This window comes from Brienomyrus brachyistius, chromosome 1, assembly GCF_023856365.1.
Source record: "Brienomyrus brachyistius isolate T26 chromosome 1, BBRACH_0.4, whole genome shotgun sequence".
NCBI lineage: Eukaryota > Metazoa > Chordata > Actinopteri > Osteoglossiformes > Mormyridae > Brienomyrus > Brienomyrus brachyistius.
Window position 1 is genome coordinate 43520949 of NC_064533.1, and position 12857 is coordinate 43533805.

At 48.9% G+C, this 12857-nt stretch overlaps 1 protein-coding gene across 4 annotated transcripts; it reads left to right on the forward strand.

Moving 5' to 3' along the window:
• The first annotated feature begins 1598 nt into the window (after positions 1-1598).
• Positions 1599-12231, forward strand: LOC125745842 (ETS translocation variant 5-like). 4 transcript variants are annotated; one of them, XM_049019075.1, is made up of 13 exons: positions 1599-1782; positions 3721-3846; positions 4086-4176; positions 4497-4544; positions 5423-5473; positions 6735-6858; positions 6950-7216; positions 7984-8270; positions 9351-9413; positions 9665-9733; positions 9941-10110; positions 10211-10318; positions 10429-12231. In XM_049019075.1, exons 2-13 carry the CDS (start codon positions 3799-3801, stop codon positions 10660-10662), a joined length of 1560 nt encoding a protein of 519 aa, XP_048875032.1. In that variant the 5' UTR covers positions 1599-1782; positions 3721-3798; the 3' UTR covers positions 10663-12231. The 4 variants fall into 4 exon arrangements, with proteins under 4 accessions (XP_048875032.1, XP_048875058.1, XP_048875042.1 ...); XM_049019101.1 differs by having other exon boundaries at positions 1601-1782; positions 10211-10312; XM_049019085.1 differs by lacking the exon at positions 1599-1782 and adding an exon at positions 2404-2703.
• Positions 12232-12857: the final 626 nt, after the last annotated feature.

Here is a 12857-nt window from a genome sequence, read left to right on the forward strand (position 1 = left end):
CATCGCAGATGTCGATGATAACAGAAGCTGCGCATCACTTACCATTACTTTTTAAAATTTCAGTCTTTTCTCGGTTCACTACCAGTTTGCAACAGGTGGAAATTTAAGCACAGTTTCTGAATGCCAAACGCTGGGCATCCCAGAATGCCCTTGGAGGGATGGCGATATATATAGCTCTAACCTGGGACAGCTGCGCTAATGACTGCAGCTTATTTGCTCGCTCCTTTGACCCCAGGGCAATAATGCCTTCCACAGAGGACATCAGATTGGCCGGCTTACGCTTATATAATATGACGGTGGAAATATCAAAGGCTATTATGGTCTTATTGGGGTCACCACAAGCTCAGGTTCATGGGTCACTGCCACACAGACACATTAAGTACGTCCCTGAGATGCAAATGCAACAGCATAAATCTCACACGCTAGTTTTGCATTTGTGGTTGTAACTCTTTCGGGCCTCATTAAAAACACTGGAAGTGTCCTCCTTTGGGTGAAACCAGGACAAAAAGCGTGACCATTTCACTGAAAGGTGATGCTGTTGCTGATGAACAGTTGGCTTTTTCATAATAGAAAACATTGCATAATAAATATTGCCTTTTGACACCAAGTTCAGTCATGTTTCGTTTGATATCGTATAAAGCCAGAAACTAACAACAAATCTGGAGATGTACATGAAAGCGCCCTCCGCAGGGCCAGATGTGATATTACAAATGTGCATCTGCCAAGGTACCTGCAGAAAAAGACAGTTGACCAGCAGCAGCCGGACAGGTCACAGTCCTAATCACACATGGAAATTGCCATTTGACTGACTTCTACTGGTTCAGGATACCTGAAACGGAGGCATTCCCGAAGCCTCAGGCCAACCGTCCCATGACCTGGTTGCGAGGCCATTTTATGCCTTTGGAATACCGCGCGCTCAACTCGATCCCCCTGGCCTTTTGCAGAACATTGCAAACTGGCGCATTGCATGCTTCTCAGGCAGAACAAACAGGTGACGCTTGTTGACACTAAGAATTTATGTGACGACAGGCGTGCATCGCTTTTGCTTTCTGTCATATATTAAATTAAGGAATTAAATCTGCAAGTTCATATTTAAAGAAGGGGGAAACGCAGTCTACCAAAATACCCGTTTGGTTTATTAAACAGTAGTTTGTAACCCTAATTAAATTTTAGAACGAATATAATAAACAGAAAATAAGTTTATATAATGTATTAAATCGTTAAAATTCAGACTCAGCTGTAGTAAACATCAATGAAAGAAACTTTGTGTGCCGTCGTGGCGTTCAACACAATACAACATAAACATTTTCATTACATTTCTGAGTCACCGAAGAAAAGATAAACAAAGTAAATCTTTGATCGAATCACGTGGAATTTGCGGTCAGATTACTTCCACAGCGAACCAACGCCTAGTGCTTTAAGGGACTCCGCGGCCATGGAAAACATTTTTTAGTGAATGAAACCCAGTCATTCATAAATACAGACCAGGCAGACGCTCCGATTGGATGTCCCAAAGAACCATGCATAATTTAGTGACTCTGAAAATCTTATTGGCTATTCCCTGGCACAGCATTGTTTATGTACCAATGAGCGTGTGCTTCAGCGCCGCGCTCGGAGCCCAAGGGAAAAACCGAGCGCTTCCATTGAGAAAAGCTTATTCAAGTTCTGCAAGTCGGGCGGTTCGCATCGGCGGATCAGTCAGCTGAGACGTACGTTTTTATTTGGTCGGATATACAATAAACACATTTTTTTACAAGACCAAGGAAATACAGAACTCTGAGGGTAAGTTTAATCATAATTGCAGTAGCAGAAAAACGACCGTTCGGAGCAGATTCTGGCTGGCAAGTAAATAAGCCACATTTGAAGTTAGACCGAGTTGCAACAGATTTACGCTGCATCTGCGAAAGGGAAAACGAACGCCATTTTCTTCAAGTGTACAGTTACTCGGACAACCATTTTCTGCGGCTTTGCAAGTTACACAATGTTCTTAAATGTATTTTCGAGTGCTGCCAAAAAGTATTGGGTTTGCATTTGATATGGCTTTGTGCTTGTCTGGGCTTTGTATTACCTTCGGGGTCAGTGCAGTTTCGGCTGTTTGTGATTTAATGAATGGACAAGTCGGGATTTTTTTCCTGTAACAGAAGGATCGAGTTTCACTTCATTGAGAAAAACAAGGGGCCGGGGGAGGGGGTGGGTGCGCTGAGGAAAAGGGCGGCGGGGGGGGGGTTGGCTTGGCTTTTTTTTCTCCTCGTCAACTGCAATTGCTTTGATCTGAGATTTTAACGCTTTCATTGCTATAGGGCAATACAGTGAGCAAGCAGGACTTCACATCTCGCCTGGGTGGACATGAAAGGCGCTCTGTTGCCGAGAAACTGATTTTGTTAATTTGCTTTACAGGTCATTTACCTATTTAATATTACAAGTTGTGTTTGTATTTTAAATAGTACTTAAATGTCTATTGAATTTTCGATACAACACACTTTTTTGTCGTTAACGTCAAAAATAGTTCATGTTGACTGTTTCATATTTCATATGTTACTGGTAGGACCGCAAGAAGCTTGAATGTCGAATATTTAACTTTCCTGTATAGCTGCGCCTCGAGTTATTAAAATCACATTGGTTTAATGTGTTGGAGTCTGACTATTAGGATCCTGCTGCCCCTTAACCAGCTCTTTCCTTTGGCGATGTTAGGCGCACACATCGGTGAGTGCTGGACTATATAAGGATGCGAGCAGCGCGGCTTTATCGCTTTCGCTTATGGGGCCGAGCGGTGCCCGGTTTCTGATAACTTTCATGCTCAGCGACTGGCCGTCATGCCTTTATATGGGGCCCGGATTAAATTAATTGATAACTGATCTCTTGGAGCACAGAGCTTGGTTCCATACATGGAATTGTTTTCCAGTCCTGCAGGACACTGCAATAATTTAATTGGGATAAATCAGAACTGAGTCTGTGCTGTTAGCGTTGTTTTCAGAAATGATTATTGATAGTCAGCTTTAACTAACATACTATCCAAAGTACATGCATGGTGAGAGAGTCCGAATGGTTTTTACACGTAATCTGTTAACAAGACGCATGGTTGATTTTTAAACATGAGTCATGTTGCTGGCGTGGGTGTCCCGCGGTCTGTGCTGCCCATGTGGGGACTCACGCTACTCCATCTCTGGCTTCTTTCCCCGTAGATCTGCCTCCCTGCTCCTAGTGAGATACTTCACTGCCGCGGCAGCTGTGGCCCTTTCGTATTTAAAGCAAATCCGGCACTTCAGACAATATTGTTGGCCTTCGACTTCATTGTGCATCACATGAAGAGCATGTGTCCGTCACTAATTATAATGGGAAATGCTTCTGTGGCTGTGTTCACCAAATGCGCTTTAATCAGCACGGCCTGCTCCTTAAATAAAGATGCACCAAATAAAAGTGCGTTTATATCCCTTGAGAAGTCGATCAAGTGATTATCGCTCGACTCCAACAAGTAACAGCACAGATGGTAGCGTTGCTTATGTAAGGTTTAAATCTGTATTTACGTTACTGAGCCAGCGTGCTCGGTCAGTGGGGCTGTTGCCATAGACGACAGAGTAGGGATGGACAGACCTTCGGGGTGAATCTGGCATGGTTTGCAGGCTTACTGTGTCCGCACAAATGGATGGATGGATGGCCACATGCGACTGAAGCGCACTTGCGTGTCATTTTCATTATTTTTTTTTTACTATTTGTTCTCAGGACAGAAGTGTACATCCCCTCCGGCCGTCGCTTTAAGCGAAGACCTTTAGTTTTCGAAAACCTGAAGACGAGGACGAAATGGATGGATTTTATGATCAGCAAGTCCCTTTCCTGGTCGCCCCCAGTGTAAGTGTTCGCCTTAGTGCTTTTTGTGGAGTCGCTCCTAGAGCAGTGATTCCTGCTCTCGTGATTCTACGTGATTTTTTTTTTTCCTCACACCACGATAATCACATTTCCAGCTGGTGACACGTGCTTTAAGATGTAATTTGATCCTTTGTGATATTGTAGGTAATCCTTTGTGGGACAAGTGCTGAAACAAGTGCTTTTATATGCGCACATTATCTAAATACGATTTCCCCCCCCAGCATAAATCTCACGTGGAGGAACCATGTAGCAGACCGGTAAATGACAGAAAAAGGAAGTTTGTAGATACTGAACTTGCCCAAGACACAGAAGGTACATTTACAATTCTCTCCTTTCCTTAGCTCATGAGGATAAGCAATATTTTGTTTTGGTTACCCGATCTCATCTAAGGTTAAAAAATTAAAGTAATTTCACGTGGGAATCAGCTTCTAAATCAACTGCCTGCCCATACCTTGTCTGTGCCCATTTTCTCCATGCCTTTGACAAACGATCTGAGTGCAGCCACATTGATTCTCCTAGGGTGGTGTAATGCATGATTTAGTCTGCTAGCGTCTGGCTTTGACAGACTGAAAGCCCCACATGACTTGTAGTCTATGATCTCATACCAAACTGGTGGTCTCTTTGTTTTGCAGAGCTTTTTCAGGACCTCAGTCAACTGCAGGAGATATGGATTGCTGAAGGTGAGGCAAACAGTCCCACCCTCTCATCACCCATCATATATTGGCATGTTTGTTCGTAGGTGGCATGTATATGTGGCGTTGATCTTATGGTCTTATTCACATACACAATTTATGGGTGAAATAAAATTGGGGGTAGTTTTCATCTTGAATGGGGAGTGGTTTTTCTTTGTGGGTTGGCTGTTTCCATAGCACAGAAGTGCGAGCAGTTATCACTCTGCCTGTACTCTGGCTGTTTGAGTTAATCGCTCCCATGAATATCACTCATGGAAAAATTCATTGTGACGTAAATTGAATCCAATTTCCATACTTTCTCCCCACCTTCCCAAAGAGTTTCTTATTTTTAGCTTTCCATGTTACCAGGATACAAGCCTCAAAAAGTGTGCTAATTAGAAATCGTCTTGATTGGGTTTTGTCTGTCTGTGCTTTGAGGACGGCGGTGCCGTGTGGGGAGGCTGTAAGGGCTGTTGGCAGCATTTCGCTTCGGGAGAGTTTGAGTCTTTTTTGCTTCTTGCTGATGGAGGAAAAACTCGGGCATTTTAAATGCTATTAATAGTCCCCTGGCTATAGCCCCCCCCCCAGTACACCGTACATGGTGTGAGATTTGGTTAGTTCACCACAAGCTATAGTTTATTCAGCGGCGAAATTGTCGCCAGCATTTCCATGGAGTGTTTTGCATAACATGTAAGCTGTAATAAAGCAGGAAGTGTTTCTCCTCCAATTGACAGTCACTTCCAGGAATTTTGCATTATCGCAGCTGTTTGTTCAGCTTTTGTTTGGCTGGGGGGGGGGGGGGGGGAATCTCGAGTCTGGATTGCAGAACCTAATATCTCAGTTTGTATATTGTTTGTGATTCATTCCCCACCCCCAACCCCCCACAGCTCAGGTGCCTGACGATGAACAGTTTGTCCCAGATTTCCAGTCAGATAATCGTGAGTACATTTGTGTTTTTTTTATTTTTATTTTAATTTAGTGGTTGCTGGAACGGTGGGTGTGGCTTGGCTTTCTGGGCTAAAATCGTCGTCCTAGAGTTAATAATTCATCCCCCGCTGGCGGTTCCATCGCACAACAGTGGGAACAGGTATAAAGGGGTGTAGCCACCAATCACAGTCCTGCTATCCAATGTGCCTCTGCACCCGCCGCCATTGTGAGTCTGGGGTTGGTTAAACGCGGCCCTTTAAGTACATTAACAAGCCTGTGATTGGTTTGTTTCTTTGGGACAAAGTTCTAGATACACAGATGGATGCTTTGACTGTTTCTTTGTGGTTAGCCAATTCTCAACAGCTGAATGTCCTTCTTGTTCTAAGCGTGTGGAGAGCAATTCTCCTTGTTTACTTAAGCTTAATCTGCCGTTTGGCATCAAACTGGTCACGTGAGAGGGGCCTGTAATCTCATCTAAGCTTTGTGTCACACACACACACACACAAACTCCCGGCCACTGGTTGAGCCGCCCGCCGTTGGCTGTAGATTGGGGGGGTCAGAGGGGAGGCCCCCAGCCACTGGGGGGCCACCTGTCCCAGCCGCCGTCCGCTGAAAGGCGAGTCTGCTAGTAAGATCCACGTGTGGAGATGAGCCTAAGAAAGGCTGCAGAAGGAGATGGTGCCTATTGTGGTGCGATGGATCCGCATGGGCTGCCGGCTGCCAGCATTTACTGGCCCAGGCTTAACTCACCCGCCAGCCTGCATAGTCCCAGGTTAACAAACTGATTACTGAGATTTTCCGTGACTCCTGTGTTCAGGTTGAGGGGCAGCAGACTTGCAGCCTGTGAGGTAACCCCACATGTCTGCTGAGAAGCGCAGGGGGTGGGCTCTGCTGTCCCTGCGGTGGGGGGGGCCATCCCTGCAGCGGGGGGGGGGGGGGTGCTATAAGGTTTCACCGGCTGTTGTGTGATGTGGTTAATAGGAGCCAATGAGGAGATCCAGAGGCTAATGGCTTCAAAGCAAGTGGGGGAATCGTTTGCAATCATTAAATTACAGCCGCACTGATTCATGAGTATTGACTGGTCTGTAATGGAACTCAGACTGTGCATATACTGGTAGTGAGTGGGGATGGTGGGGGCTTTGTGTCTGCATATCTGTGTGGGTCTACTGCAGCCTGCAGCCACTGGCGACCAGCACATCACAGCATGCAGCTAATGTGCTATGGCTCAGTGATGAGCTCCTTAATAACCTGCTCCTCCCCCCACCTATGTAGTGATGTTCCATGGCCCCCCTCCAAGCAAGATAAAACGTGAAGTGAGTCCTGCCAAGGAGCTGACCCCCTGCAGACAGGAGCAGAGCCTTGCACCCTATGGAGAGAAGTGCCTTTACAGCTGCAGGTAACCCCCCGCCCCCACTGCACCGAGGCCACACCCCCAGTTGTGAACCAGCCCTTGGTTACAGTGTGCTCTTTACCCCCCCCCCCCACAGTGCCTGTGACAGGAAGCCCGTTGCCGGGTTCAAGCCACTGACTCCCCCGTCCACGCCGGTCTCCCCGTGTGGCCCCGTCACACTCCAGGACCAGACTCTCCCCCCGGTCCCTGCCCAGGCTCCAGGGCCCCGTCCCGTCCACGGGCACGCCGCCGCCCCCGGCCCCACCCGCCAGAGGCCGCTGCCCCTCCCTGCCCGGTCCCTGCCCTTCGCCGTGCCCTGTCTGCCTGTCAGCCACGGCGATGCGGCCTACAGCTCTGAGCACAGGTGAGTGAGCGTCCCCTCCCCTCTGTGCTTCTCCCCCCCCCAACACACTGGGGATTTCAGGGGCCTGGATGATGTGAGCTGGCATCTCCGGCTTGTCCTGTCCTCCCGAAACTCGCCGCGTTGTGTAAATATGTAAGCAAGGACAATATCTGCAGAGGAAAAGGCAACAGATCAAATTTCTGGCCTGGTTGCCAAATCCGTGATGGGATTTCAGTGCTTGCGGCGATCAGGTTACATGGGTGGGGTGGGGTGGAGGTGGGGGGGGGCGAATTGGCCACCGCTGGGTGTCGTTATGCCCCAAGACCATGTGAGGGGTTTGGCTTGCAGTCTGCCATTTCCTGAGAATGGCTTGTGGAGGGTGGGGGGGGTGCGGCTGAGTCCCTATGCCCCTCCCCCTCAACCCTGGGTGGCAAAGAAGGTTTAACGCAACCCCCGTGGGAATAGGCAGCCCGCCCTGCAGCCCAGAGCCAGGACTCCGGTGATACTCCAGGGAATGTGCGGCAGCTGTTATTGGGGGGGGGCAGCTGACTGACACAGACATCCATCCACAGCCCTTATCCCTCCGGCAGCAGCTACTGGGCCAGAAGTGCAAGAAGTCATTTGCAGCATCTGTCTTGGCGATTATACCAGTTTGAACTGGCTTTAAACCTTGGGCTGCCTGTCCCCAATCTGATGCTCTCGCCATGCTGGTGACAGATCTGCCCTTAAGAGCATTTCTGCAATTTCTGTTCCTTTGTATAATGGTGATTTCTCCCCCCTCCCCACAGGTTTCACCGCCAGCTCTCGGAGCCCTGTTTGCCTTTTCCCCCCTCCGAGGCCCAGGGATGCCACTCATTTTCTCCCCAAGCCCCCAGCACCTCACCCCGTGATGGGCGGCCGGCCTACCACCGTCAGATGTCTGAGCCCCTCGTCCCCGTGCCCCCCCAGGGCTTCAAACAGGAGCTGCTGGACCCCCGTTATGCCGAGCAGGGCGTCCCCAACATGGGTCCCCCCCAGCCAAGTTTCCCCCCCCTGCCCATCAAGCAGGAGCCCCGAGATTACTGCTTTGATTCTGGTGAGTGGCAGCGAACGATGTGGGGTCGTCATGGAGACATGCCAGAGGGGGGGTCACGCCCTGGAATGCGTGAGAATGCGTCCTGGAGCTGCTCTGTCACTTTTGGCACCTCGGTATGAAACCCAGGCGTAAAGACGCACAAGGACCTGCTCTGTGTCCCCCCCCCACTCTGACTCAGTGAGCTGTGTGAAATGGCTATGTCCATGAGAGGGGGGGGGGTCGTTCAGGCTGAGTGTGGGGGCCTTGCAGACTGAATTCAGCACTTCACAGCCTGAGTGTTTTTAGCTCTGCATGTCGCAGCGCAATAACTCGCTACAATGCTAAGTTTTCAGTGATTGAGTTATGGGGCTTTCATCTGCTGGGCTGGCAGTCACTCCCAGTAAGCTACACCCCCCCCCCCCCCCCCAGCCAGTACAACGGGATTTTAAAGCCAATTTTTCTTCATTCGTTTGAGTCTCAGGGGCCTACAGTACAAAATGACGGGCTGCTGGGGGGGTCGCAGCTGTAATCTTTTTAAATGGTCACCATGGAGACTCTCCAGTAACAGTGCGGAGAGCATGTTTCCCAGGGCGGTGCTGTGACAGATGGTCTGGGGCTGGCCGGGGGAGGGCACATCCTCCGTGATCACTGATGCAGAGGTGGCGGGATGGTGGAGATGCTACCATTCTGACTTGTCACATGACTGCTGGTTAATGTTCAAGCTTATTGGTTGTCCCTTGAGCACGTAGCTTATGATTGGCTGTCCTGCCCAGATTGAACTTTTGGCCTGGATTTTTCACGAGAACCTGCTTCTTGGTGAAAGCCCTTTGTCTTCTTGGAAGTGGCCACACTTCTGTGCTTCTATCTCTGCTTTAGTGAAATGAAAGTGCATCACTTGTAGGAAAATGGGGGGGGGAAGACGGTCACGAAATTTAAAGGCAGCGCGAAGACAACACCCTTGATGTTGACTGAAGGGGCAGCTCGCGGAGCCTCGCATAAGGAGCATCCCTAAAATACCTTATTAAATCTGTTTTTAGTGCAAATAGAGGCTTGAGTGGTGAGAGATTGTTGGGTCTAGAAATTTCTTTTTCTGTCTTGCAGAAGTGCCTAACTGCCAGTCCTCCTTTGGGAGAGCAGCTAGTTTCTACCAAAACAACCATGACAGTAAGTAAACCATGCGGTGTGTTCTTGGGTGTAGTGGGGGCTGAGGGGTATTATGACGTAGCTGTTGCATGTGGCTCAGCCAAAGGGCTGCGAATGGAAAGTAGGTGACGTTACAGAAGCATTTTGGGCATCGATCTGGATGGATGTCGACTCACTGATGCTGTTTTAAAGGAGAGACCGCTTAGCTGCAGATATCTGCTGAGGAGGACATTATGAACCTCTCATCTTACCTGCCCCCCCTTGTGTCCTAGGCTATGCCTTTGACAGAGAGCCACACCTATACTATGACGACACCTGTGTGGTCCCTGAGCGATTGGAAGGTAAGTTGGATGCTGAGGTGTTTGGGCCGGTGAACAGTGCGGCATGCCTGGATGCTATGAACTTTGTTGGTTTGGGGTGGGGGGGTTGAGTGGTTGGAGTGGACAGGCCCTCCAGCACATTGTGTGAGCCCCACTCCAGTGGAATGTCTTGCCTTGGTGTGATGCCCCGCCCTGACACGGCCCCTGCCCCCCCCCCCCCACACATAGGCAAAGTGAAGCAGGAGCCCTCCGTGTTCCGTGACGGGCCCCCCTACCAGCGCCGCGGCTCTCTACAGCTCTGGCAGTTCCTGGTGACCTTACTGGACGACCCTGCCAATGGCCACTTCATCGCCTGGACGGGCCGCGGCATGGAGTTCAAGCTCATCGAGCCCGAGGAGGTGCGTTTCCATGGCATCCTGTTGCAGTTCGGATCCCCTGGCCTCGTGGGGTGGGCATTAGGACCCAGGAGACTGAGCGTGTGCCCTTTGTCTCTTTCAGGTTGCTAGGCGCTGGGGCATCCAGAAAAACAGGCCAGCCATGAACTATGACAAACTTAGCCGCTCGCTCCGTTATTACTATGAGAAGGGAATCATGCAGAAGGTAAAGGCAGGTTTACGTTCCACTTCCTTACCTTATATTTTTATCCATTTACATTCTGATTTCCTTGTGGTTTGCTAGCTAAATTAAGGACCGATTTCTGTTCTGCTCTGCTCCAGGTTGCCGGAGAACGGTATGTCTATAAGTTTGTGTGTGACCCCGAGGCTCTCTTCTCCATGGCCTTTCCCGACAACCAGAGGCCCAACTTGAAGGCCGACACAGATAGCCTGCCCCCAGGGGCCGAGGACGACACCCTGCCGCTGGCTCACTACGATGAGAGCGCCCCCTACCTAGTGGATGGGGTGGAGCAGTGCGCAGCAGCATTGCCGTTCCCAGACGGCTACGTGTACTGACATCGCAGGCTCACTGAAGCCCAATCTGCTGAGCAGACTGGGAGATATGACCTTGCCCTTGTCTTTCCACCTGACTTCCTGCTTCCAGGAGCCCACCCCCACACTCCAGCCACAGGGAACGGAAGACGAATCTCCCAGCCACACCCCTTCTGATTTTAGCCAATCAGCTGGAACTGAGAGATATTGGGCAGATTGGACACAAATGGTTTTGTCTTTCTGGGGTTGGCCTTGCTGTGGGGGTGGGGGTGGGGGGTGCAGATGTAGGTGCAGTGCCGAGAGATTGAGGTTTCTATTTCATGTGCTGATTTATAGGAATTGTGGCAATTCTGTACCGACAATCTTCTTTTCTAGAAGTGTGACTGTATCATAATTATTTAAAGGAGAAAGAACAGAGCACTAAACTATGCTAGGCCTATTTCATTTTATGGCGTGTCTTCTAATACTAAACAAAAGCTACAAAAGTATATTACATGCATAATAAATATAAAAGGCTTTATTTGTGGAGGAAACTACCTTAGCTTTGTTAACTAGATTTATTTGGTTAAACTTTTTTAAGGGTTACTGTACTCGTGTTGCTGGTTTTAAATTCTAAGCCTCTTCCCCTTGAGTTCACACTCTGTAGGTTGTACTGCAGTTTTGGTTGAATGGCTGTCTAAAGCAAAAGCCTGTTTAATTCAAAATTTTTAATTTAAGATTCTTTTTTTCTTTCTTTTAACACAGTGCGATATGTGCTCATTTAGTCGCGCCCTGCAGCTGAGCTGTTAGCATGGTCTTCTGTGCCCCGTGTCCTGAAATGGACCGGACTGGTTCGCTGGGATCGCACCCCCAGTTCCAAGGGAACAGTTCTTAAGATTTGGGCCTTTTTAACCCCCCATGTTTTAGTGTAACTACTTTCAAAAGGGAAGGAAGAGAACAACCTCTTTTCAGGCCTTTTGTATTTGCAGCTTTAATGTTCCGTTTGGCACTCAAAGTTTTGTAAACCAAGCTTAAGAGCAGGGGCTTTAGAGACTGTTGACCTCCCCTAACCCCTTCCCAGCATCCAGATTTGTAAGTGGTACGGCCCAGTCAGAAGGGCCACGTGTGTCTGGCAAACTGCCTGTAATGCACTGCTTTTGAGAATTAATGCAAATTAAATAACCTGCATCTGTATAGTTTAAGGTGTCTTTTTCTTTTTTTTTGTGGGGGTTAGGGGTACAGAGGGAATTAAGGAACTTTGTATAAATATATCTTTGCAAAGCTTGCATCTGTTTAATCTGTTGTACACACTGTATAGATCTGCTGATTACAGACATGTAAGTATATCCTAATCTAGATCCCTTTGATACATTGATTGATCACCAAGATTGCAGCCTACTGGTGAAGAGGGTGGGAGGAGCTTGTAGGAGGCGGGGCAGTCCGGGGTGAGCGCGTGCTTAGCATTGATTGACGTCTCCTGTAGACGAATGGACTTGCCTGCGCTGCTCCGCCGTGGGGGCGTGTTGTACTTGTACAGACGTTCACCTCTCCCTTCACAACGTGTTCCTTACACTGAGTTTGTAATCTGTACAATAAACTACACATACCGCTCCACTTTGAATCCTCTCTGGTGCTTTTTGATGTGACCTACTTCGTTCCTTTGAACAAGCTCAGAATGCTTATTTGTGTCTGTGACGAATGTAATTTGGTGATTGGACAGAAGCAGCGACTCCGACAGAGTGAAGCGGCTCGGCGACTGGTCTGGGGACGCTTGGCAGCGTGGTCAGATGTAAAGGCTAGCTGCCCTTTCTGTAGAGGACCCCCCCCCTTTTTCAGTAGTCAGGCTCCTTTTATTAGTTACTGCTGGTAAGTCTTGGTCCGGATGCACCGTGGCATGTGGGGAAGTAAGCGTGATTGGACACCGGTCTGACGCAGCTGTGCACCGTCGACTTGAAACGCTTATCTGCTTTTGTGCAGGTGTGGCTGTCTGTATGGAGGCAAAGTATGTAGATAGTGTTTCTGAACAGCTTGACCATCCACCCCCCTTTCATCGTAGCCTGGTTATATCACTGTGATTAAGTCTGCGTGTCTGTCCTTCTCACCAATGCCCATTTCCCATGTTCTCATGTAATGTTAAGAGTACATGAGGTGGCGATGTGCAGCTCAAGTTCTGGTTATGTATACTGTGCATTTTTATTGCTGTGTGCAGGTGTGTCCATGGGATGTCCTACTGCTGGCGC